Genomic DNA, 24,964 nt, shown 5'->3' on the forward strand with positions numbered 1-24,964 from the left:
TCTTTTCAGCCAGGACCCACATAATTTTTTTTTTTAAGAGACACCCATACTACAATCCCTTTACGCCTTGCAAAAGTTCCTCTTTTCAAACCCAAGACCTTCAAGGGATGGCTTAAAATTATCTTCTTGCTTAAAACATCGGGCGTCTCAATACTCAGATGAAGTTTATGGTGAGAGAATCCTATCCAAACCTTATTCCCGGCGTGTGGGATGGGGTGAGGTATCGTGTGGACAGAAAATACCAGAATTACCATGAAATATGAGAACGATTGTGCTCACGAGACGAACCAGATTTGATGTTCACAACAAAGGGGGCTTCTGTGCTTAATTTTTCCTGCAACAAACACAGTACGTCTACATTGGTTGGCTAGCTAATACAATGTGGGTTTATTTGTGGTTGGGCCAAACGCCGTTCAAGAACGATGGCTTCTTCGTGTTGGCTTCAAGCAACGGAGGAAGAAAGGAACAAAGTGACTTGCACTCTTTGCAGCCGCTAAACCAAGCCTGCATTTGAGCAACTAACTGAGACAGGAAACCATCTTTGGCCAACGAAGAAGAGGTCTTGCAAAACCCGCAACAGGCTTAACCGAGTTATGTCAATGAATCACTTTTCTGGGTTGACACCAAGTGTTCAACTCAGAGGTTGGCTTTTCACAAAACTGCTACGCGACAGTGGGAAAAAACAAACCAGGTTTAAGGGGAACCTAATTTATCTGGCTGGGTGCTTGCTTGCTGCCATTCTATCTTTTAAGGGAGTGCTTTGAACCCCCCCAACCATGTTTGCGTGCATGCATCCTAAAGAAACCTGCAAAGGCCCAGATGCGAACAATTCCAGGGCATCGCAATTTAACACAACCCAATTCGGCTACGGTGAAGATGGGGAAGTTCACCCAAAAATGATAAGAACAAAAATGGTGCTTTTTTAAAAAAAAGTCAACCTTTCCTGATTCTCAGTGACTAGACAAAGCTAGGCAGGTTTGTTGGCAAGGTTTTTTGGAACCGGTTTGCCACTTTCTCCTTCCCAGGGCTCAGAAAAAATGGGTGGCTCAGTTTTTAAGGCTTTGTGCCTAAAACAGGACTAGAACTCACGGTCTCCCGATTTCTGGTGCCTTAACCACTTCACCAAAGTAACCGGATGAGATGCATTTACGGATAAAAGAAGAAAGAAAATACTTCTCCATTATTTGTGTTCCTCAACCTAGCAAGTTTAAGAAGCATGGACTTCAACTCCCAGAATTCGCCATACTGGGGGATTCTGGGAGTTGGAAGTCCACGCATCTTAAAAAGTTGTTGAGGAACACGGATTCATAGCACCGAGGAAAACAACTCTACTTGCTTGTCAACGCAGATTATAAATATGCACAAACATCGCAAAAATAAAAAAATAAACCCTCAAAATCTACGGACGTTTAAAGGAGGCGATCGCACAGTAAAAAAATGAGCTTTCTTAAAACTCATGGTCAGGAAGGGGAGCAGGTACAGGTGGATATGTATGTTCCGATGGAGACCTGGTTTGGAGACGACCTTGTGGCAGACAAGAAGGCTCCCTAGATAGACCAGGAACCTTTGCAGAGCTCCCATTTTAGATCAATTCAGAAACCAGTTTCCCAGTTGGTTCATAGTGGTCTGGCTTATTCCGTCGTTCCTGGCCAGCCATCTCCATTCAGACTCTCACCAAAGAACAGGAGAACATCTGAAGAAATTCTGGAACAATCTCAATCTCATCTGCGCCTCTCAACCTCAACAACTTTTCAGAAGTTGCGTGGACTCCCAGACTTTCTTGTGACATGTTGAAGTCTACATGTCTTCTTGAAGTTGTTGAGGTCGAGGAAGACTGCTCTGGATTGTCCCAAAGGAACCGGAGGGATAGTCATCCCGTTTGGCCAAGATTTTGCCTTTCAAGAAAGTTGGATAGTCTTCCTTGTCCTTCGCCAATAGGCCCGTTTCTATCTAGGGACACTTAGGTATCTAGACCAGGGGATGTCCAACCTTGGCCACTTTTAAGACCTGTAGACTTCCCAGAATGCCACAACCAACCCTGCTGGCTATGGAATTCTGGACGTTGGAAGTCCACAGGTCTTAAAGGGACCAAGATTGGACATCTCTATTTTAGATGAAGGTCGTGAGATTTGGTTTCTTCGTGTGTATCGGGGAGAAAGATCTGGAGAACTATCTAGCCTACCTTCTATTCACCAATTAACAGACAGAGAGCGAGCTACTGCTTAGTCCATCTGATTTCTGAGGGACCAACTTTGGATGATACTGGTTGGGCCAAGATGACAAATGGGTGATCAACGCTCCCCTCCAACCCCAAAGCACCTTAACCCACACCTGGCCAAGGACACCCAGTTCTCACTGGCATGGCTCTTCTGTCCCCAGCAGACCTCAAGCTTCTGCAGATGTTCTTCAACCATGACTGGATCACTCAAGAAATGGGAGAACGGGCCATTTCTACACTGTAAACCAGACTATCATAGAGCAACTTCCACATATCATCATCTTCTTGTTGTTGTTTTAATGATCCCATAATCCCTTGCGGGGTGGAGTCCGGGAAACTGAATGGAGCTAGCAAAGTGTTTAATGACCGGTTGCCCTTCCTGTTGCCAATACGGAGTTTTGTTCAGCAGATATATTCTCACCGTGCACAGAGAGAGAGAAATATCTGCCTCTACCTAGGATCGAACTCACAGGCTCCCGATTGTGAGGCGAGAGCTCCAACTCTAGGCCGCCGCACCACCACGTATTTGTTTTAAAGTCTGAGTTTGAGCCCAATCAGTTGATATCCATGAACCGAAAGAAACCGATGCTGAATATTTGGGTTGGTTTTTTTTGCAAACTTTGGGGGCAAAATTGCCCAATTAATGGAGTTGCAGGAGGTCCTCCAATCCTCTTCAGTCAAAGAAACCGCCTTATCATTGTCACCTCGACAACCGAAAGATGCAAAAAACCATTATCCCTTCTATAAGGGAGGTGGCGCCAGCTTGGCCCAGCCAAGAGTTACGATGGTTGCGTTACAAAAATCAACACGTCAATTCCTGCCAGCGAAGAATCGGACTCCTTTTCCGTCCTAACGGTGCGAAACGCTCGAGCAAGAATAAAGGCCTCAGTCCAACGGAAGGCTCCCCATCATCATTCCTGCTTCTTCTCCACCTTCTTGGCCCCACAGGGTCGGACGAATCCCAGATTTTTCCACACTTCCGTATACAACAACATCCCCACAAAGACCAAGAAGGTGCCCAGCCAATGCCAGACGGTGAAGGAGTTCTGGAAGTAGAGGATGGAAAAGATCAGGCTGACGAACTTCCGCAGCGTCACGACCAGCGTGACCGTCAAGGAGGTGCACTCGGTGGTCAAGATGAAGACCCCCCGGATGCAGATGTATCTGAGAGAAGGGTGGAGTTAAGGGAAAAGAGAGGGAGGGAAGAGATCGGAGAAGACGTGAAGATGGCGTCCTTCCACCTGGGATGCCAACAGGAAGGTCTACCTGGCTTGTGGGTCACTTCTCCACATGAAAACCTCTTCTGGGAGTGTTGTGTCTGCGCCCCCCAAGCCGGGACCCCTGCCAGAAAGTGACTTGGAAAGTGAGGGGGAAGGGCCATCAGGACTTACCTCGGGAGCACCGGCTTCCCTGGCTCAGCTCCAGGAGCCAGAGGCAGGCCAGGTGGAGGAGATCACGAGGCCTCTGTCCCCTGACTCTTTCCCCCCCCAGGCCATGCCTCCAGACCCGACTGATGGCAATCAGGCCTGGCCGGACCCTAGGTTTCGTAGGCAGGAGAGGCGGGAACAACAGAAGCAGGGGTGGGGCAGGCCTAGGAAGTGCTGAGTCATGGAGCCACACCCCACAGGATATAAAAGCAGCAAGGGCTGCTATACCTCTTCATGGCAAGCAAATCAATTGCTTAACTAGAGTTGAAGCACTGTTTGTTCCTGGTTGACTCATCAAGAGAGATAACAGAGTCACTTGGCAGACACTCGCTAGTTTGCTGCCAGAGCTGATAGTGCCCACTAATTAAGCCATCACTCGGACTGAGGCGAGGGGGACAGAACAGGGGGTTTCTTTGATCTGCAGCTTCTTTGATCTGGTACCAACTGGATATTCAATTTATTTAAAATACCTATATACCTGCCCATCTTACAATCAACTCTGGGTGGCTCCCAATCCAAAGTAAAAAAAAAACAACATAATAAAAACCATTCAAAATGCAATAAAGCTAAGAACGTGAAAAGCAACAAAAAAAATCTATATGGGGGGAAGCTTTATGGAAGGCTAAAAGGGTGGGGGGGGGTCTGCTGAATTTCAGGGGGTGCCTCATAGGAGCAGGGGGCTTCCTAGATCCCTTCGGATGGCAATATTTAGGGGAAGGGACAAGGACAAGGACCGTCTCTCCAACCTATCTTTAGGAGATGGGATGACAGAATCTGGTGGGCGGAGTGAAAAGAGGAATCAGCCTAGAATTCCTATGTGGCCGCAAGCAAAATAAGTCCAATCCTCTTTGAGAGCCATCAATCCTTCTCTAACAAAGGGGCCTCTTTGGCTCAGACTGCTAATGCAGTCTGTTATTAACAGCAGCTGCTTGCAATTACTGCAGGTTCTAGTCCCACCAGGCCCAAGGTTGACTCAGCCTTCCATCCTTTATAAGGTAGGTAAAACGAGGACCCAGATTGTTGGGGGCAATAAAAGTTGACTTTGTATATAATATACAAATGGATGAAGACTATTTCTTGACATAGTGTAAGCCGCCCTGAGTCTTCGGAGAAGGACGGGATATAAATGCAAATTTAAAAAAAAAAAAACTCTAACCAGCTGCTGGCCTTAGTTGAGAAGATTCCTGTTTCCAGCCTTGCACTGATGGGGTCTTACCTAGTTCAGGGAACATCTGCAAGGCAACCTAGCTCACAGACTTAACATCTTCTTTTAATGACCCCATAATCCCTTGCGGGGTAAGAGTCTGAATGGAGCTAGCAGAGTGTTTTACTGGCTGGATGCCTTTCCTGTTGCCAATGCAGAGTCTTGTTCAGCAGATATATTCTCATTGTGCCCAGAGAGAGAGAAATATCTGCCTCGACCTAGGATCGAACTCACAACCTCTTGTGAGGCAAGAGCTCCACCTCTAGGCCACCGCACCACTCCAAAACCTTAACAAGATGCAGGACTCTAACAAGTCACCCTCTGTCATAGGGAAGCCAGGAATGTTGGCTGAGCCTCAACCTCACTGTTCTAGTCCGCCTTAGCTATGAAAGCCAACTGGGTGACTTTGGGCCAATCACCAGGAGACGGGAGTTCTAGTCCGCCTTAGCCATGAAAGCCAACTGGGTGACTTTGGGCCAATCACCAGGAGACGGGAGTTCTAGTCCGCCTTAGCCATGAAAGCCAACTGGGTGACTTTGGGCCAATCACCAGGAGACGGGAGTTCTAGTCCGCCTTAGCCATGAAAGCCAACTGGGTGACTTTGGGCCAATCACCAGGAGACGGGAGTTCTAGTCCGCCTTAGCCATGAAAGCCAACTGGGTGACTTTGGGCCAATCACCAGGAGACGGGAGTTCTAGTCCGCCTTAGCCATGAAAGCCAACTGGGTGACTTTGGGCCAATCACCAGGAGACGGGGAGTTCTAGTCCCGCCTTAGCCATGAAAGCCAACTGGGTGACTTTGGGCCAATCACCAGGAGACGGGGAATTCTAGTCCCGCCTTAGCCATGAAAGCCAACTGGGTGACTTTGGGCCAATCACCAGGAGACGGGGAGTTCTAGTCCCGCCTTAGCCATGAAAGCCAACTGGGTGACTTTGGGCCAATCACCAGGAGACGGGGAGTTCTAGTCCTGCCTTAGTCATGAAAGCCAACTGGGTGACTTTGGGCCAATCACCAGGAGACGGGGAGTTCTAGTCCCGCCTTAGCTATGAAAGTCAACTGGGTGACTTTGGGCCAATCACCAGGAGACGGGGAGTTCTAGTCCCGCCTTAGCCATGAAAGCCAACTGGGTGACTTTGGGCCAATCACCAGGAGACGGGGAATTCTAGTCCCGCCTTAGCCATGAAAGCCAACTGGGTGACTTTGGCCCAATCACCAGGAGACGGGGAGTTCTAGTCCCGCCTTAGCCATGAAAGCCAACTGGATGACTTTGGGCCAATCACCAGGAGACGGGGAGTTCTAGTCCCACCTTAGCTTTGAAACCCAGCTGGGTGCCTTTGGGCCAATCACCAGGAGACGGTGAGTTCTAGTCCGCCTTAGCTATGAAAGCCAACTGGGTGACTTTGGGCCAATCACCAGGAGACGGGAGTTCTAGTCCCACCTTAGCTATGAAAGCCAACTGAGTGACTTTGGGCCAATCACCAGGAGAGGGAGAGTTCTAGTCCCACCTTAGCCATGAAAGCCAACTGGGTGACTCTGGGCCAATCACTAGAAAAGGGAGAGTTCTAGTCCCACCTTAGCTATGAAAGCTAACTGGGTGACTTTGGGCCAATCACTAGGAGAGGGAGAGTTCTAGTCCCACCTTAGCCATGAAAGCCAACTGGGTGACTTTGGGCCAATCACTAGGAGAGGGAGAGTTCTAGTCCCACCTTAGCCATGAAAGCCAATTGGGTGACTTTGGGCCAATAACTAGAAAAGGGAGAGTTCTAGTACCACTTTAGCTATGAAAGCCAACTGGGTGACTTTGGGCCAATCACCAGGAGACGGGAGTTCTAGTCCGCCTTAGCTATGAAAGCCAACTGGGTGACTTTGGGCCAATCACCAGGAGACGGGAGTTCTAGTCCGCCTTAGCTATGAAAGCCAACTGGGTGACTTTGGGCCAATCACCAGGAGACGGGAGTTCTAGTCCTGCCTTAGCCATGAAAGCCAACTGGGTGACTTTGGGCCAATCACCAGGAGACGGGAGTTCTAGTCCGCCTTAGCTATGAAAGCCAACTGGGTGACTTTGGGCCAATCACCAGGAGACGGGAGTTCTAGTCCGCCTTAGCTATGAAAGCCAACTGGGTGACTTTGGGCCAATCACCAGGAGACGGGAGTTCTAGTCCCACCAGGCCCAAGGTTGACTCAGCCTTCCATCCTTTATAAGGTAGGTAAAACGAGGACCCAGATTGTTGGGGCAATAAAAGTTGACTTTGTATATAATATACAAATGGATGAAGACTATTTCTTGACATAGTGTAAGCCGCCCTGAGTCTTCGGAGAAGGACGGGATATAAATGCAAATTTAAAAAAAAAAAACTCTAACCAGCTGCTGGCCTTAGTTGAGAAGATTCCTGTTTCCAGCCTTGCACTGATGGGGTCTTACCTAGTTCAGGGAACATCTGCAAGGCAACCTAGCTCACAGACTTAACATCTTCTTTTAATGACCCCATAATCCCTTGCGGGGTAAGAGTCTGAATGGAGCTAGCAGAGTGTTTTACTGGCTGGATGCCTTTCCTGTTGCCAATGCAGAGTCTTGTTCAGCAGATATATTCTCATTGTGCCCAGAGAGAGAGAAATATCTGCCTCGACCTAGGATCGAACTCACAACCTCTTGTGAGGCAAGAGCTCCACCTCTAGGCCACCGCACCACTCCAAAACCTTAACAAGATGCAGGACTCTAACAAGTCACCCTCTGTCATAGGGAAGCCAGGAATGTTGGCTGAGCCTCAACCTCACTGTTATTGTCTGCTAGATATCTTCCACAAAAAAAAGATACTGAGTTATGACATTCATCATGAGATACAACCACATGGTGGGTAAGCTGAGCCCAATCAACGGCATTTGGATGAGTCCTGTGGAGAAGAGAGGAGGGTGAGTTGGGACCCTTTAAAGAACATGCAACATGCTAAGCAACCAGTCTTAAGTTGAGTAACTCCACTCCAGGAGTGAAATGCTCTGAAGTCTGCTACTGGTTTCTGAGTTTGCAAAGGTAAGTAGAACAGCGAGGGGGTGTGGAACAGCTGTGCTGCGTGATTTAGATTCGCTAGAAAGTGGGATTTCCTGCTTTCTAGCGAATATAAATCACCCAGCACAGCTGATTGTCGCACAGCTGATCGTTGGAACTTTTTTTGAACTTTTTAAAACATTTTTTTTACTATCGGTTCCGGCGAACTGGTAGTAAAAAATTGCTTAAAAAGTATGTTTAAAAAGTTGCGACAATCAGTTATGCGATAATCAGCTGTGCCGCATGATTGTCGGAACTTTTTTTGAACTTTTTTAAAGCAATTTTTTTACTACCGGTTCAGGCGAACAGGCCCGAACCGGTAGCATTTCACCCCTACTCCATTCTGTCCTGAAAAGGACAACTCAACAACTACCAGAATCCTCCTAATTTTAAGCGCGGGCCTGCCATATTTCGGTTTCAAATTAAAAATAAGCTCTCCATAGCAACTCACTGGTTTGATTGAAGAGAAGTCCATGCCTGTAAATATCCGGAGCCAGGAAGAGAAATCCCGGAAGTGGAAGGGCATGCTAGGAGGAAAAATCAAACAAAAGTTTGGAACAGAACCAACAAAACTAAGTTTGCACCATAATCCTCACCGTGCCTGCAGAGTTGAAGCCCACCCATCTCAAATCATGCTGCCTGGGGAATTCTGGGAGTTGAAGTCCTCCCATTTTAAAGCATGCTGGCTGGGGAATTCTGGGAGTTGAAGTCCACCCATCTCAAAGCATGCTGGCTGGGGAATTCTGGGAGTTGAAGTCCACCCATCTCAAAGCATGCTGGCTGGGGAATTCTGGGAGTTGAAGTCTACCCATCTCAAAGCATGCTGGCTGGGGAATTCTGGGAGTTGCAGTCCACCCATCTCAAAGCATGCTGGCTGGGGAATTCTGGGAGTTGAAGTCCACCCATCTCAAAGCATGCTGGCTGGGGAATTCTGGGAGTTGAAGTTCACCCATCTCAAAGCATGCTGGCTGGGGAATTCTGGGAGTTGAAACCTACAGTAACCTGACATCTGGGGGAAACCACTTAACTCCTGCAAATTAAAACCAGATAAACGGGACGGTGGGGGACACCTACATTGTAGAAGAGAGCTTCCTTGGAGTGTTTTCCAAACTTCTTATAGATGGTTTCTTGGAAGATCCCCATCAGGGCTGACATGAGGAGGGCAAAGGTCAAAGCCGCGATTCCTAAAACATAAAGCCGATGTTGAAACCAACGTTCTGGATCTGCCTTTCAGCAAAAATCCCCAAGACTGGGGATCTAAAAACTATTTAACTAAAATGAGATTCCTCAATCTCAGGTTTGACTATGTGAACACGTCCACCTAGTTTTCTTGGCAATGATACAGACGTGGTTTGAAACTGCCTTATTCCAGGATATGTTTCAACTTCCCATTTACTTCATCTTAGCTTGTCGGGAACTAACCGAGGTTGCTTAAAAGGTTGTCACCCAGCAAAACCAACCTTAAGAGACCGAGGGATATATAGCCTCAAAGTACACTGTTCAACACAGCACGAAAACAATAGAAATTGCAGCTTCAACTGCAGAGTCCTTGGTGCTCTCTGAGCTTGGTGGTTTTCTTGCAGACGTTTCATGACCCAACTAGGTAACATCATCAGTGCTAGAAGGGAGGGGGTTTTGTTCTCTGTTTATAAATGAGTGGTTTGCCCGGTCAATGTTGGTAGGTCTCAAGTGGGAAACTATGAGCATCCTAGACCAACATTGTTGGAGAATTCCTGGAAGCATGTTCGCTAGTGTTGATTAATGCACCTGTTGCCCGCATTGTGTAGGCGGAGGGAGCAACGACATAAATTTAATCAGGCCAGAACAAAGTACCACAAAAAATAACTGGCAATGGAACAAAGAGAAGGCCAGGCCACAAATTACATCTGATTTAATGTGAAGTTTAAATGAAGCAGACCCAATTCAGGAATTACACTAAGTAGTATTATTATTTTGGAATCGCCCTTCCCCTTCCGCCACACCATAAAATTAAAAATATAGTGGCTGGTTCAATTTGTAGAGTTTGGCTTGGAAACAGGATTCTGTTTTGTGCCCCTTCCCTGACGACCTCGGCTCAGATGTGGGTTACCGTAGGGAGCAATTACAGACCTAGGAGCCACCAGAGGAAGGCAGAGATGCTCTCCTCGTCTTCACTCGCACCCGGCACAGAGCTCTACAAGGGAGGGAGGGACAAGAGAGAAGAACGGATGGATTGATGGAAGAAAAGGGGGGGGGAGGGAGGGAGGAAAAGAGAGAATGATGGATGGATCAAAAGAAGGAAGGAAGGAAGAGGGAGGGAGGGAGGGAGGGAGGGAGGGAGGAAGGAAGGAAGGAAGGCAAAGAGAGAATGATGGATGGATCAAAAGGAAGGAAGGAAGGAAGGAAAAGAGAATGATGATGGATGGATCAAAAGAAAGAAGGAAGGAGAAAAAGACAGAGGAAGAAGGAAGGAGGGAGAAAGAGGAAGGAAGGAAGGAAAAGAGAGAATGATGCATGGGTCAAAGGAAGGAAGGAAGGAAGGAAGGAAGAAGAAAAAAAGAAGAGAGAATGATGGATGGATCAAAAGAAGGAAGAAAGGGAGGAAGGAGAAAGAAAGAGGAAGGAAGGAAGGAAGGAAAAGATAATGATGGATGGATCAAAAGAAGGAAGGAAGGAGAAATAGAGAGAAAGGAAGGAAGGAGAAGAGAGAATGATGGATGAATCAAAAGAACGAAGAAAGGGAAAAAGGAAGAAAGAAAAAGAAAGAAAGAAAAAGAAAATATCAGCTTCTGCAATTGATCTGTTCTTACAAGATTCATCAACAGGCATCAGATTAGGATAAAAGACTATCAATAAGTGCAACTGGTATATTACTGTAAATACCATCCATAAAATGCAGCCTTGAGACCTCAGTCTTGCTTACCAACAGATATTTTGGGCCGAATTGCAGTTACAAGTCGAGGACTACCCGTACGGTCGTAAGAAAGTGTAATACTGGAACCGCAACGTTAATGCTTTGATTTCAAATTCTTATTTTATCTCCGGGTTCTTCATTATTTCATTCCGGTTTACTTACTTTCTCTACCTGTCAATTTCTCTACCTGGGCAAGCCCTCAAGGTTTTACTGCCTTTATTATATTTGCGTTTGTCGTCGTATTTCATGTTTTTTCTCTGCTGTTGCTCCTAGGAATTACTTTGCTGCTGGCGGACCAATAAATCAACTTAAACAGGCAAAAAAAATTCAAACATAAAAAAAACCGAGACTCCTTTTTTTAATAACTTCCCTGGCTTTTTTCTGCCCACAGGTGGAATGTTCCAGCTTTAAAGTCCATTGACAAAGTCACAAAAATATTCCCAATAAAATAGACCAGGTGGTCCCTCTGACCGGGACTAGCTAGTCTGGGCTGGGCCTGGGCCACCTGGCCAGGTAAAAGAGGAAACCGCAAAGACGGGCAAGATCCAGCTTGCTGCCAACGTCCTTCCGCTGCCACACAGAAAGCGAAGCTCGCTGCAGCCCATCAAACGAGCCATTTCTTTCTTTCTTTCTTTCTTTCTTTCTTTCTTTCTTTCTTTCTTTCTTTCTTTCTTTCTTTCTTTCTTTCTTTCTTTTATTCATATTTTTATACCGCCCTTCTCCGAAGACTCAGGGCGTGTTCACCCATCTTAAAACATGGTGACTGGGGAATTCTGGGAGTTGAACTCCATCCATCTCAAAGCATGCTGACTGGGGAATTCTGGGAGTTGAAGTCCATCTATCTCAAAGCATGCTGGCTGGGGAATTCTGGGAGTTGAAGTCCTCCCATCTTAAAGGATGCTGACTGGGGAATTCTGGGAGTTGAAGTCCACCCTTCTTGAAGCATTCTGGCTGGGGGATTCTGGGAGTGGAAGTCCATCCATGTTAAAGCATGCTGGCTGGGGAATTCTGGGAGTGGAAGTCCACCCATCTTAAATAATGCTGGCTGGGGAATTCTGGGAGTTGTAGTCCACCCATCTCAAAGCATGCTGGCTGGGGAATTCTGGGAGTTGCAGTCCACCCATCTCAAAGCATGCTGGCTGGGGAATTCTGGGAGTTGAAGTCCACCCATCTCAAAGCATGCTGGCTGGGGAATTCTGGGAGTTGCAGTCCACCCATCTCAAAGCATGCTGGCTGGGGAATTCTGGGAGTTGAAGTTCACCCATCTTAAAACATGCTTGACTGGGGAATTCTGGGAATTGAAGTCCGCCCATCTCAAAGCATGCTGGCTGGGGAATTCTGGGAGTTGAAGTCCACCCATCTCAAAGCATGCTGGCTGGGGAATTCTGGGAATTGAAGTCCACCCATCTCAAAGCATGCTGGCTGGGGAATTCTGGGAATTGAAGTCCACCCATCTCAAAGCATGCTGGCTGGGGAATTCTGGGAGTTGAAACCTACAGTAACCTGACATCTGGGGGAAACCACTTAACTCCTGCAAATTAAAACCAGATAAACGGGACGGTGGGGGACACCTACATTGTAGAAGAGAGCTTCCTTGGAGTGTTTTCCAAACTTCTTATAGATGGTTTCTTGGAAGATCCCCATCAGGGCTGACATGAGGAGGGCAAAGGTCAAAGCCGCGATTCCTAAAACATAAAGCCGATGTTGAAACCAACGTTCTGGATCTGCCTTTCAGCAAAAAATCCCCAAGACTGGGGATCTAAAAAACTATTTAACTAAAATGAGATTTCCTCAATCTCAGGTTTGACTATGTGAACACGTCCACCTAGTTTTCTTGGCAATGATACAGACGTGGTTTGAAACTGCCTTATTCCAGGATATGTTTCAACTTCCCGATTTACTTCATCTTAGCTTGTCGGGAACTAACCGAGGTTGCTTAAAAGGTTGTCACCCAGCAAAACCAACCTTAAGAGACCGAGGGATATATAGCCTCAAAGTACACTGTTCAACACAGCACGAAAACAATAGAAATTGCAGCTTCAACTGCAGAGTCCTTGGTGCTCTCTGAGCTTGGTGGTTTTCTTGCAGACGTTTCATGACCCAACTAGGTAACATCATCAGTGCTAGAAGGGAGGGGGTTTTGTTCTCTGTTTATAAATGAGTGGTTTGCCCGGTCAATGTTGGTAGGTCTCAAGTGGGAAACTATGAGCATCCTAGACCAACATTGTTGGAGAATTCCTGGAAGCATGTTCGCTAGTGTTGATTAATGCACCTGTTGCCCGCATTGTGTAGGCGGAGGGAGCAACGACATAAATTTAATCAGGCCAGAACAAAGTACCACAAAAAATAACTGGCAATGGAACAAAGAGAAGGCCAGGCCACAAATTACATCTGATTTAATGTGAAGTTTAAATGAAGCAGACCCAATTCAGGAATTACACTAAGTAGTATTATTATTTTGGAATCGCCCTTCCCCTTCCGCCACACCATAAAATTAAAAATATAGTGGCTGGTTCAATTTGTAGAGTTTGGCTTGGAAACAGGATTCTGTTTTGTGCCCCTTCCCTGACGACCTCGGCTCAGATGTGGGTTACCGTAGGGAGCAATTACAGACCTAGGAGCCACCAGAGGAAGGCAGAGATGCTCTCCTCGTCTTCACTCGCACCCGGCACAGAGCTCTACAAGGGAGGGAGGGACAAGAGAGAAGAACGGATGGATTGATGGAAGAAAAGGGGGGGGGAGGGAGGGAGGAAAAGAGAGAATGATGGATGGATCAAAAGAAGGAAGGAAGGAAGAGGGAGGGAGGAGGGGAGGGAGGGAGGGAGGGAGGAAGGAAGGAAGGAAGGCAAAGAGAGAATGATGGATGGATCAAAAGGAAGGAAGGAAGGAAGGAAAAGAGAATGATGATGGATGGATCAAAAGAAAGAAGGAAGGAGAAAAAGACAGAGGAAGAAGGAAGGACGGAGAAAGAGGAAGGAAGGAAGGAAAAGAGAGAATGATGCATGGGTCAAAAGGAAGGAAGGAAGGAAGGAAGGAAGAAGAAAAAAAGAAGAAGAGAGAATGATGGATGGATCAAAAGAAGGAAGAAAGGGAGGAAGGAGAAAGAAAGAGGAAGGAAGGAAGGAAGGAAAAGATAATGATGGATGGATCAAAAGAAGGAAGGAAGGAGAAATAGAGAGAAAGGAAGGAAGGAGAAGAGAGAATGATGGATGAATCAAAAGAACGAAGAAAGGGAAAAAGGAAGAAAGAAAAAGAAAGAAAAAAAAAGAAAATATCAGCTTCTGCAATTGATCTGTTCTTACAAGATTCATCAACAGGCATCAGATTAGGATAAAAGACTATCAATAAGTGCAACTGGTATATTACTGTAAATACCATCCATAAAATGCAGCCTTGAGACCTCAGTCTTGCTTACCAACAGATATTTTGGGCCGAATTGCAGTTACAAGTCGAGGACTACCCGTACGGTCGTAAGAAAGTGTAATACTGGAACCGCAACGTTAATGCTTTGATTTCAAATTCTTATTTTATCTCCGGGTTCTTCATTATTTCATTCCGGTTTACTTACTTTCTCTACCTGTCAATTTCTCTACCTGGGCAAGCCCTCAAGGTTTTACTGCCTTTATTATATTTGCGTTTGTCGTCGTATTTCATGTTTTTTCTCTGCTGTTGCTCCTAGGAATTACTTTGCTGCTGGCGGACCAATAAATCAACTTAAACAGGCAAAAAAAATTCAAACATAAAAAAAACCGAGACTCCTTTTTTTAATAACTTCCCTGGCTTTTTTCTGCCCACAGGTGGAATGTTCCAGCTTTAAAGTCCATTGACAAAGTCACAAAAATATTCCCAATAAAATAGACCAGGTGGTCCCTCTGACCGGGACTAGCTAGTCTGGGCTGGGCCTGGGCCACCTGGCCAGGTAAAAGAGGAAACCGCAAAGACGGGCAAGATCCAGCTTGCTGCCAACGTCCTTCCGCTGCCACACAGAAAGCGAAGCTCGCTGCAGCCCATCAAACGAGCCATTTCTTTCTTTCTTTCTTTCTTTCTTTCTTTCTTTCTTTCTTTCTTTCTTTCTTTCTTTCTTTCTTTTATTCATATTTTTATACCGCCCTTCTCCGAAGACTCAGGGCGGTGTACAGCCAATAAAACAACAAGAATCCCAACAAATTTAAAATACAATGTCAAATTTAAAAAACTGATTCAATCACTGTGACTTAAAATATTAGCTAAAATTTATCAAAACTAAAACCTTGGTAAAAACCCTGTTAAAAACCCGCTAAAAACCCCCATACTAAAATCGATCAGGCCAGCCCCGCTTGGTGAAAAAAGAAAGTCTTGAGCTCGCGTTTAAAGGTCCGGAGATCAGGGAGGAGACGGAGTCCCACCGGCAGCTCATTCCATAGAGCCGGGGCCCCCACAGAGAACGCCCTTCCCCTGGGGGCCGCCAGCCGACATTGGCTAGCCGACGGCACCCTAAGAAGGCCCTCCCTGTGGGCGCGCACTGGACGTATCGGACAATGGGAGGTAACTGTCGGCAGCAGGCGGTCCCGTAAATATCCCGGTCCAATGCCATGGAGCGCTTTAAAGGTGATAACCAACACCTTGAAGCGCACCCGGAAGAGCACCGGCAACCAATGCAGCCTGCGCAGGAGAGGTGTTACATAGGAGCTACGAGGAGCTCCCTGAATCCCCCGTGCGGCCGCATTCTGCACCAGTTGGAGCCTCCGGGTGCTCCTCAAGGGGAGCCCCATGTAGAGAGCATTGCAGAAATCCAGTCGGGAAGTGACGAGGGCATGAGTGACCGTACATAATGAGTCCCGGTCCAGGAAAGGGCACAATTGGCTAATCAGGCGGACCAAATGGTCTTCTAAAGACAGCCGTGCATCCAGGAGAACGCCTAAATTGCGCACTGATTCCCTGGGGGCTAACAATTCGCCCCCCACAGTCAGCGATGGAGTAAGCTGACTGTGCCGGGACGCCGGCATCCACAGCCACTCCGTCTTGGATGGGTTGAGTCGGAGCCTGTTCGTCCCCATCCAGACCCGAACAGCCTCAAGACACTGAGTCATCACATAAAACATTTATGTAGCCGCCCGTCGACTCTGGGTGGCTGCCGATCAAAATTTAAAACCACATTTAAAAAAAAAAAAGTCATAAAAACTAAGTACACTCAAAACAAGAAAGGCAACAAAACCTGGGTGCTAAGTTGCATCGTCTTTTATCTCAGCTCTTGGAGAAAAACTAGGGAGTCAAACTATTCTTTAAAGCACCTGAGGGTAGAACAAGAAGCAATGGGTGGAAACTGATCAAGGAGAGAAGCAACTTAGAACTAAGGAGAAATTTCCTGACAGTTAGAACAATTAATAAGTGGAACGACTTGCCTTCAGAAGTTGTGAATGCTCCAACACTGGAAATTTTTAAGAAAATGTTGGATAGCCATCTGACTGAGATGGTGTAGGGTTTCCTGCCTGGGCAGGGGGTTGGACTAGAAGGCCTCCAAGGTCCCTTCCAACTCTGTTGTTGTTGTTGTTGTTGTTGTTGTTGTTCTCCCCATCCTCACAACTAAGCCCAAAATTTCTGTCGCTAAGCAAGACGGTTGTTCAGTCAGTTCCCATAATAGGTAGGGGAAAGGACTAGAAGCATGCCCATCCTACCTGATCTGGGAGGACAGGTAGAGAGAGATTCTTAGGGAAAGGTGGCTGCCCTGTCGTTGATCCACCCTTCGGAGGCAGGGCACAGGAGTTTGGCCAGTGGTCAGTGCCCGGGAAGAGTGGGGGGCGGTGAGGGGGCGGGTGTCTAATCTTGGACGACACAACAGGGTATTTAACAGGCAGAAGAAGGGGACTTACCAGTTCTTTGGCTGACATGAGAGTACAGGTGAAAATGCCCAGAGAGACCAAAGCTATAGAGATGTATTTGGAGATAGTATACCTGGGCAAGAGAAAGAGGGGAGGGCTTCAACAGAAGGAACAGCACAGCCCGAGACCCCCCATCTCTTTTTTTTTATTGAAAGAGTTTTAAAAAAAACAAAAACATTTTTCCCCCTTTTTTCCCCCTCCCTCCCAAAAAAAAACAAAACACCCCCCTCCCTCCCCCACCTTCCCGGGTCAATCACAAGGTAAAGTTATACATAAACCAAACATAGAATAAAATTTTCCCTTCCAATCCATCTCAATTTTGCATGGGAAATCCCCTCCAAGCTTTGAGAGTCTCAGCTTTGCAGCAAGAAAGAAAGAGCCAGTTTCGTCCGGTGGTGAAGGCACCTGGCTCGAAGCCAGGAGGAAGTGAATTCTAGTCTCGCCTTAGGTATGAAAGCAGGCTGGGGGAGTTTAGGCCACTGTCTCGTAGTGATTGGTCCAAAGTCATCCAGATGGCTTTCATGCCTAATGGGGGACTAGAACTCACTGTCTCCTGGTGATTGCTCCAAAGCAAAGCTGGCTGGGGCATTCTGGGAGTTGAAGTCCTCCAGGCTTAAAGTCGCCAAGGTTGGAGACCCCTGGTCTATGGAGACTCTCCATCATCCAGGTCATGGTTGTCCCAAAGGTGTCTTTTTTTTCAAGAGGCAACTGGACTTTCTGGTTTGCCTTCGAAGACGTTTCACTTCTCATCCGAGGAGCTTCCTCAGTTCTGACTGGACGGTGGGGAATGGAAGGACTGACATTCCTTGCAGTCGTCTGGTCGTTAGTACTCCCTCTGAGAGTCGTTGAGGCCACCTGGAGGTTCGTCTGTGTCCTCAGCGTCACCTGAGGTGTGCAAATGGGTGTGGAGCCTTCTTGGAACTGCTGAAAGGACCAGTGTTGTAGACTGGAGATAGATGATGTCGTATCCCTCCCTTCTCTGTTGAAGGAGGGCTCCTCAATTTTGACACAGATGGCCTCTCGGACCCCTCTTTCAAACCAGCGGTCCTCTCGGTCCAAAATGTGAACTTCGCTGTCTTCCAAAGAGTGGCTTTTGTCTTTTAAATGTCGGACGGACTGCCGAATCTAATCCTGATGGGTTTGTTCTCCTATGCTGCGCCATGTGTTTGTGAAGCGGCTGTGTTGTGTCTCGTCCGATCTCACCACAGCCGGGGCCTTCTTATCTGCTTCCGAACACGGAGGAATGTCCTAGTATGCCTCCCGGCCCCAGCCCTGGCTCCATGCCCAGACAGGCTGAAGAGGAGGAAATATCTCCAGCCCCCAGCTCTGGCTCCATGCCCAGGCAAACGGAGCAACTAGACCCCTCCCCCTCCTCCACAGCATGTGAGCCTGAGGGAGGTCAATTGCCAACAGCTGCCGACTGGAGTGACCCTCGCGTCAGAAGACTTGATAGGCGGAGGCAACAGAAGGAAGGGAGGGGCAGGCCTGGATAAGTGCTGAGTCATGGAGCCACACCCCATGGCCTATATAAAGGACCTGCTTTCTGGCAGTCTCTGAGTCAGGCAAAGTCTAAACATATCTTGCTGAAGTCACTTTCTGGTCTCCTGCCTGCCCTGAGGACTTTGCTAGGACTTTGGGCAGAGCTGCAGAGGCACGCCTGATTCGGATTTCCCTGACCCGGCCGTCAGCGGAGGAGTGGGACACGACAGGCTGTTTCGTTTCCCCGATGTACAGATCTGCTCACGGCTCGCACAGGCCCCCGTTGCTCAGTTTGTGACGAAAAAAGCGAAACGAAGAAGGACAAAGAAGTCCAGTTGCCTCCGGAAAAAGCACCTTGGGGATAAACGGACGCTTTTAAGTTTGAGGACCACCTGTAGACGCATCGTCCTCTGGGCCCAACAGGCAGGAGAAGCCATAAATACGTCCAAGAGCTACCAGAAGGAGCCGTCTTACCTCTTCTTCAGAATGATGATCCCTAGCGCCATGCTGGCTATCAAAGAGCCCTACAGGGAAAGAAATGGAGAAGAAGGGGGGGGGGAAGACAGGTTAACAGCCATTGGATTAATGCAGGTGAGTCCTCGACTTACAACAGTTCATTTAGTGACCATTCAAAGCTATAACGGGACTGAAGAAAAGGTGACTTCGGATCGTTTTCCACACTTACGACTATAAATTACGACATAAATTTAGGGCTGAAGGTACAGCTGGTCCTCGACTTAACGACCGCAATCGAGCCCAACATTTCTGTTGCTGAGCGAGACACTGGCTAAGTGAATTTCGCCCCGTTTTACAACCTTTCTGGCCACAGTGGTTAAGCGGATCCCTGCAGTTGTTAAATGAATCACAGGGTTGTTAAGTGAATCTGGCTCCCGCCTTGACTTCGCTTGCCAGAAGGTCGCAAAAGGGGATTACATGACGTTGGGGGCAGAGCGACGGTCGTAACTATGAGTCAGTTGCGCAAGCGTCTGGATTTTGATCATACGACCACGGGGATGCTGGAACGGTCGTTAAGTGTGAAAATCGGTCCTAGTTCGCTTTTTTTCAGGGCCGTTGTAACCTTGAATGGTCACTAAATGAACCGTTGTAAGTTAAGGGCTACCTGTACTGGATATCTTTTGAAGGAGAAGAAGGTTGAGGGTAGATATAGTACAAGCAATCCTCAATTCAGTACAGGTACAGTGCACTGATTTTATGACATTTTTGCCGCCGTTGTTAAGTGAATCGCCACAACGGCAAAGAGAATCATGCAGTCATTACGTGAATCCACCTCCCTTCCTTGACTTGGCTTGTTGGAAGTGAGCTAGGAAGGTCAGAAATGGAGATCACGTGACCCAGGGGCATTGGAATCTTTGTAAAGGCATGAAGTTGACCGAGTGCTGGACTTTTGAACATATGACTGTGGGGATGCTGCCGTGGTCGTAACAGTGAGAACTGGTCGTAAGTCTCTTTTTTCGCTTTTGTTCTAACTTTCAATGGTCACTAAATGGATGGTTGTAAGTTAAAGACTACTTGTTCTGAATGGGAAGATTGTGAAACAATTCCATCAGGCATCCCAGTCGCACAAGCCAACTGGGTGACTTTGAGCCAATCACCAGGAGACGGGGAGTTCTAGTCCTGCCTTAGTCATGAAAGCCAACTGGGTGACTTTGGGCCAATCACCAGGAGACGGGGAGTTCTAGTCCTGCCTTAGCCATGAAAGCCAACTGGGTGACTTTGGCCCAATCACCAGGAGACGGGGAGTTCTAGTCCCGCCTTAGCCACGAAAGCCAACTGGGTGACTTTGGGCAAATCACCAGAAGACGGGGAGTTCTAGTCCTGCCTTAGCTATGAAAGCCAACTGGGTGACTTTGGGCCAATCACCAGGAGACGGGGAGTTCTAGTCCCATCTTAGTCATGAAAGCCAACTGGGTGACTTTGGGCCAATCACCAGGAGACGGGGAGTTCTAGTCCCACCTTAGCCATGAAAGCCAAGTGGGTGACTTTGGGCCAATCACCAGGAGACGGGGAGTTCTAGTCCCGCCTTAGCTATGAAAGTCAACTGGGTGACTTTGGGCCAATCACCAGGAGACGGGGAGTTCTAGTCCCACCTTAGCTATGAAAGCCAACTGGGTGACTTTGGGCCAATCACCAGGAGACGGGGAATTCTAGTCCTGCCTTAGCCACGAAAGCCAACTGGGTGACTTTGGGCCAATCACACTCTCTCAGCCCAACCCACCTCACAGGGCTGTTGTTGTTGTTGAGGAGGAGGAGGAGGAGGAGGAAGTATCAGACATGTTCATCTGCTTGAGTGATTAATAAAAATATTAAAGGCGGGGAAACAAATAAATGAATTAAACGGTTATTAAAAACGGAAACAAAATCTCACCGATCTAAATATCATGTGCAGGGGCATCGCAATGTTCAGGTTGAGAGCATAGTTGTTCACCACACTCACTGTGAAAAACATGCCCACCATAATGAGGTAGAACCTAGAAAAGAGAGAAGCACAAAATGGTTCGCCTTCCAAGTTACGTACGATGTGAGTTTCCTGGAACCACAGGAAACCGCAGCCCATTCCCCAGTGCTGGGATACAGCCGGTTCGGGCAAACCGGCAGTTAAATTACTGGCTGCGCCCCACCCCTTCCAGGAGTCCCTGGGAACCTTCTCCAGAAGAATTCAACTAATCGTAAAATGGGTGGAGACCTCAACCGGGCCTTAATTGCAGTGGAGGGATTCAGCCGGTTCGGACCAGTTTGGGCGAACCGGTTGTACAAATTGCTGGCTGGTCCCTCCCCACCTCGCCCCTTCCAGGAGTCCCTACATGCCCCATTTTGGCTCCCAGGAGGCTGCAGGGAGGCCTATTGGGCCCAAAATGGGGCACAGGGTAAGGGACAGCGCACCCACCCCCCAACAGCCCGTTTTTGCCCCCCGGGGGGTGCAAGAGGCCAAGTGCTGTCTGTCACACCCTCTGGCCACGCCCACAATGGCCACGCCTACAGCTGGTCATTAGGGCAGAGAACCGGTTGTTAAATTATTTGAATCCCACCACTGCCCCTCCCCATTTTTAAGACGATGTTGGATAACCATCTGTCTGAGATGGTGTAAGGTTTCCTGCCTGGGCAGGGGGTTGGACTAGAAGGCCTCCGAGGTCCCTTCCAACTCTGTTGTTATTATTATTTGAAATCCCCCTCCCCTTGAAAGAAGGATCACGAATCAAATACTGGTAAGTCCCCAATTGACTGGCTAGCAACCCGGTCATTAAGCGAATCTAGCATTGAGTTTGCTTGTCAGAAGGTCGCCAAAGGGGACCACATGCAAACCGTCGTAAGTACACGCCAGTTGCCAAGCCTCAGATTTTTGAACCCGTGAGCCATAGGGATGCCGGAACGATTATTTCAGTGCCGTTGTAACTCCGAGCGGTCACTAAACGAACTGTCGTAAGTCGAGGACTATCTGTTGTTGTTACAGAAATGGGTAGCATTCACTAAGTAAAAAGCTGAGATTGTAATTCTATTTTGTACCTCACTGCACTGGAAAAATTTGGAAATCACCAGTTTATTATTTTTCCCCCCTATATTTCTTCCTCATTTCCTTATTACCTTGATTTTCAGTTGTATTTTATATTATGTTAAGCTCAAATAAAAATCATATTTAAAAGTAAAAGAGATCCGGGCATACCTGACAAGAATTCCGAGTTGCTTTCCTTGTTCTTCTCCATTTCCCCATTATCTTTACTTTCAGTTGTATTTTTATGTCAGGATAAACGCAAATAAAAATTCTATTTCAATTCCTAACCTCCCCCATTACATTCTAAAATAATACATCCTAATTATTCAAAGGCAATCTGATATCTCTTAATCCGATATCTGTTTTGTATATAATCAATCCATTTGAAAAGACTCGGATGATGTTAATTGGATTAGAAGGGAAAATTTTTACTCTATGTTTGGTTTATGTATAACAATACCTTGTGACTGACCCGGGAAGCCGGGGGGGGAGTGAAGGGAGGGGGGAAGGGGGTTTTGGGGGGGAGGGGGGGGGGGAAAGGGGGAAAAATATTTTTGTTTGTTAAAACTTTTTCAATAAAAAAAAAAAATTCTATTTCAAAAGCAAGAGCGCATACCTGATAGGGATTGTGGGCGGTTTCCTTCCGAAGTTTGCTTCAAAGATGAAACCCTCCAAAGCTATGAAGAAGAACTGAAAAAACGTAATCAAATTCCCGCTTCCTGGAAATTCCCTGCGTTTGTGTTAAGACGGAGAAGAGAGAAAGAAGAGAAGAAGGTCACAATTTGTCTGCAGTTTTGGCAAGCTCGGAAATAAAAAGAAACAAGAAATATAACCAAGCAAGAAAAAGCAAAAAGCAGTTATGTATACTCTCAGCTTAGTCCAAATTAATTCCAAAACGAGTCCTTTGGAAAAAGTCCTTCGGCCTTATCACAAACCTTTGTCTTCTTTGGCGCCCTGCCAAAGGCTTTTCTTGGCAAAGCCCCACGAAGTTCAGAAACAAACCAGAGATGCCGACTAGAAACCAATGTAGCAATGTTGCTTTCCTACAAAGAGCCCAAGAACCGTTGCTGCTCTTTTAAGCCTTATGGGAGGGGGCCAATCATCTCCTGGCCTTACTCCAGAGTTGTCCCTTTTGCTTTAGCTGCTCTTGCCCTCTGGCAGCTCTTCGCATGCGTGCACTAGGAACAGGCTCCTCCTCTTCCTCTGCCTCTCTGCTGTCCAACTCTGGAGGCTCCGGAGTCCGTGCATCGCTCCCAGATGGCCCTGGCCCCATCTCTGCCTCCCACACAGAGGCCTCGTCCGGGCCTTCCCCTGACTCCAGGACTGGCCCATGGTTCTCCCCAGCCTCCTCACTGTCCAATTCCGCAGGTTGCTGGTGGAACACAACAGGTTTGCCACTCGCACTGGTTGGATAACAAAGCGTTTGCAAGTCAAGAATAAAGCTCAGAGGGCACTAAGCACCCCACAGAATTTGAATATTGAAGAGAAGAGAATATTGGTAGCTCGGGATTGAACTGTGAGGTCCTTGTTGCTTTCTGAGCTTGGTGGCATTTTTTGCAGACATTTCATGACCCAGGTAATATCATCAATACCAAAAGAGAATAGGAGAAGAAGAAGGGAAGGAGGAGGAAGAGGAGGAGGAGGATTACAACTGTAGGGTCTTTGACACACTCTGAGCTTGGTTTTCTTACAAGACGTTTCATGACCCAACTACGTAATATCATCAATATAGAAGAGTTTGCAGAGAGGAGGAGGAGGAGCAGGAGGAGGAGAATTACAACTGTAGGGTCCTTGACACACTCTGACCTTGGTTTTCTTACAAGACGTTTCATGACCCAGCTGGGTAACATCATCAGTGTTAGAAGAGATTGTGGTTTGTAAAGAAGAGGAGGAGGACTGTAAGGTCCATGGCGCTCTCTGAGCTTAATTGTTTTCTTGCAGACATTTCCTAACCCAACTAGGTAATGTCATCAGAGCTACAAGGGAGCGTGTGTTTTTTTTTGGAGCTTAGGAGGAGGAAAAGGAGAACTAGGACTGTGGGGTCCTCGGTGTTTCTCAGAGCCGGCTGGTTTTCTTGCAGACGTCTCCTGACCCAACTAGGCAACATCATCAGGGCTAGAAGGCAGTGGGGCTTGTGTAGAGGAGGGAAGGAAGGGAGGAAGGAAGGAAGGAAGGAAGGGCGGTGTGGGTCCTTGGTGATCTCTGAGCTTGGTTGCTCTCTTGCAGACGTCTCCTGACCCAACTAGGCAACATCATCAGGGCAAACATCAACACTTCATTCCAAACTGACCTCTCCAGCAAAAGAAACCCGAAGCGGGGCTGCTGTTAAAAGGATCCCCCACGACCCCCCCCACCACCACCACCCCGCCTAGCCACCCTTTGCACCCAGCACTCACCGGATCAGCAGCTCCAGGAAAACCACGTTGCTGCAGCATCCCGCGAAGACCAGCCCCACGGCCAACGACGGGTGCATCCTGGCCAGGGAAAAAGCCCCGGGGCGCCTGCAGACTCGAAACCGGCACCCTGAGCGGCGCCCACGCTTCCTGCTCCGGGCCCGCTTCGCCCTCCCTCCGCCGCTGTAGTTCTTCAGCCGCCTCCCTGACGGCCAACCTGACGGCGCTCCGGCGCGGCCCCGACTACGTCTCCCAGGAAGCCCCGCGCGTTCCGCCCCTGTATACGTGTCCGTCTCTCCGCCACAGGCCGTCGGCCCGGTCGGCTTTCCCAGAGGCCTTCTGGGAGTTGGAGTCCGTCCTTCTCAGCTGGAGAAGCCGGGTAGTAGAGGAGGAGCAGGAAGCGTTTCCTATTTTTTTTAAAAAAAAAATTAAGAAAATAAATAAATGGGCTTTCATGAAAAGATTTTGCAGAGTTAATAAGAAGCAGAAAGGAATTTCAGAGGAGGGAAAAATATACAGTGGAAAAAATGAACGTGAAAAAGAAAAAAAGGCAAAGAAGAGAGAAAAAAAATGAAAGAACAAAAAGCAGGAAATGTTATGTTATGCAATGCTTCTATTTTATATTACATTACGTTACATTATTATCATATCATATATCATATCATATCATATTATATATCATTACATTACATTACTAGACCGGTATTTATATTATATTATATTATATTATATTATATTATATTATATTATATTATATTATATCATATTATATTATATTATATTATATTATATTATATTATATTATATTATATTATATTATATTATATTATATTACATTACATTACATTACATTACATTACATTATTATCATATATCATATCATATATCATTACATTACATTACATTACATTACTAGACCGGTATTTACATATGATATGATA

At 47.2% G+C, this 24,964-nt stretch overlaps 1 protein-coding gene across 1 annotated transcript; it reads right to left on the reverse strand.

Annotated features, from left to right (window-relative positions):
- On the reverse strand, positions 1-24,285 carry SLC35B4 (solute carrier family 35 member B4). Its single transcript, XM_058191482.1, has 10 exons — positions 24,027-24,285; positions 22,247-22,360; positions 20,509-20,611; positions 18,597-18,646; positions 16,635-16,716; positions 13,400-13,463; positions 12,361-12,470; positions 8,344-8,419; positions 7,665-7,740; positions 1-3,382 (listed from the first exon to the last, which is right to left on the reverse strand). Exons 1-10 carry the CDS (start codon positions 24,101-24,103, stop codon positions 3,130-3,132), a joined length of 1,005 nt encoding a protein of 334 aa, XP_058047465.1. The 5' UTR covers positions 24,104-24,285; the 3' UTR covers positions 1-3,129.
- Between the last annotated feature and the right edge of the window lie 679 nt (positions 24,286-24,964).

The sequence above is a fragment of the Ahaetulla prasina genome, chromosome 7, assembly GCF_028640845.1.
Source record: "Ahaetulla prasina isolate Xishuangbanna chromosome 7, ASM2864084v1, whole genome shotgun sequence".
NCBI classification, from domain to species: domain Eukaryota; kingdom Metazoa; phylum Chordata; class Lepidosauria; order Squamata; family Colubridae; genus Ahaetulla; species Ahaetulla prasina.

Excerpts from the sequence above, each read along its gene's own strand:
- SLC35B4 (XM_058191482.1), bottom strand. The coding sequence starts at position 24,103 with ATGCACCCGTCGTTGGCCGTGGGGCTGGTCTTCGCGGGATGCTGCAGC. Across the intron at positions 22,361-24,026 it reads TTCCTGGAGCTGCTGATCCG|GGAATTTCCAGGAAGCGGGA; the intron begins GTGAGTGCTGGG and ends ACACAAACGCAG. Across the intron at positions 16,717-18,596 it reads ATCATCATTCTGAAGAAGAG|GTATACTATCTCCAAATACA; the intron begins GTAAGACGGCTC and ends TCTCTTGCCCAG.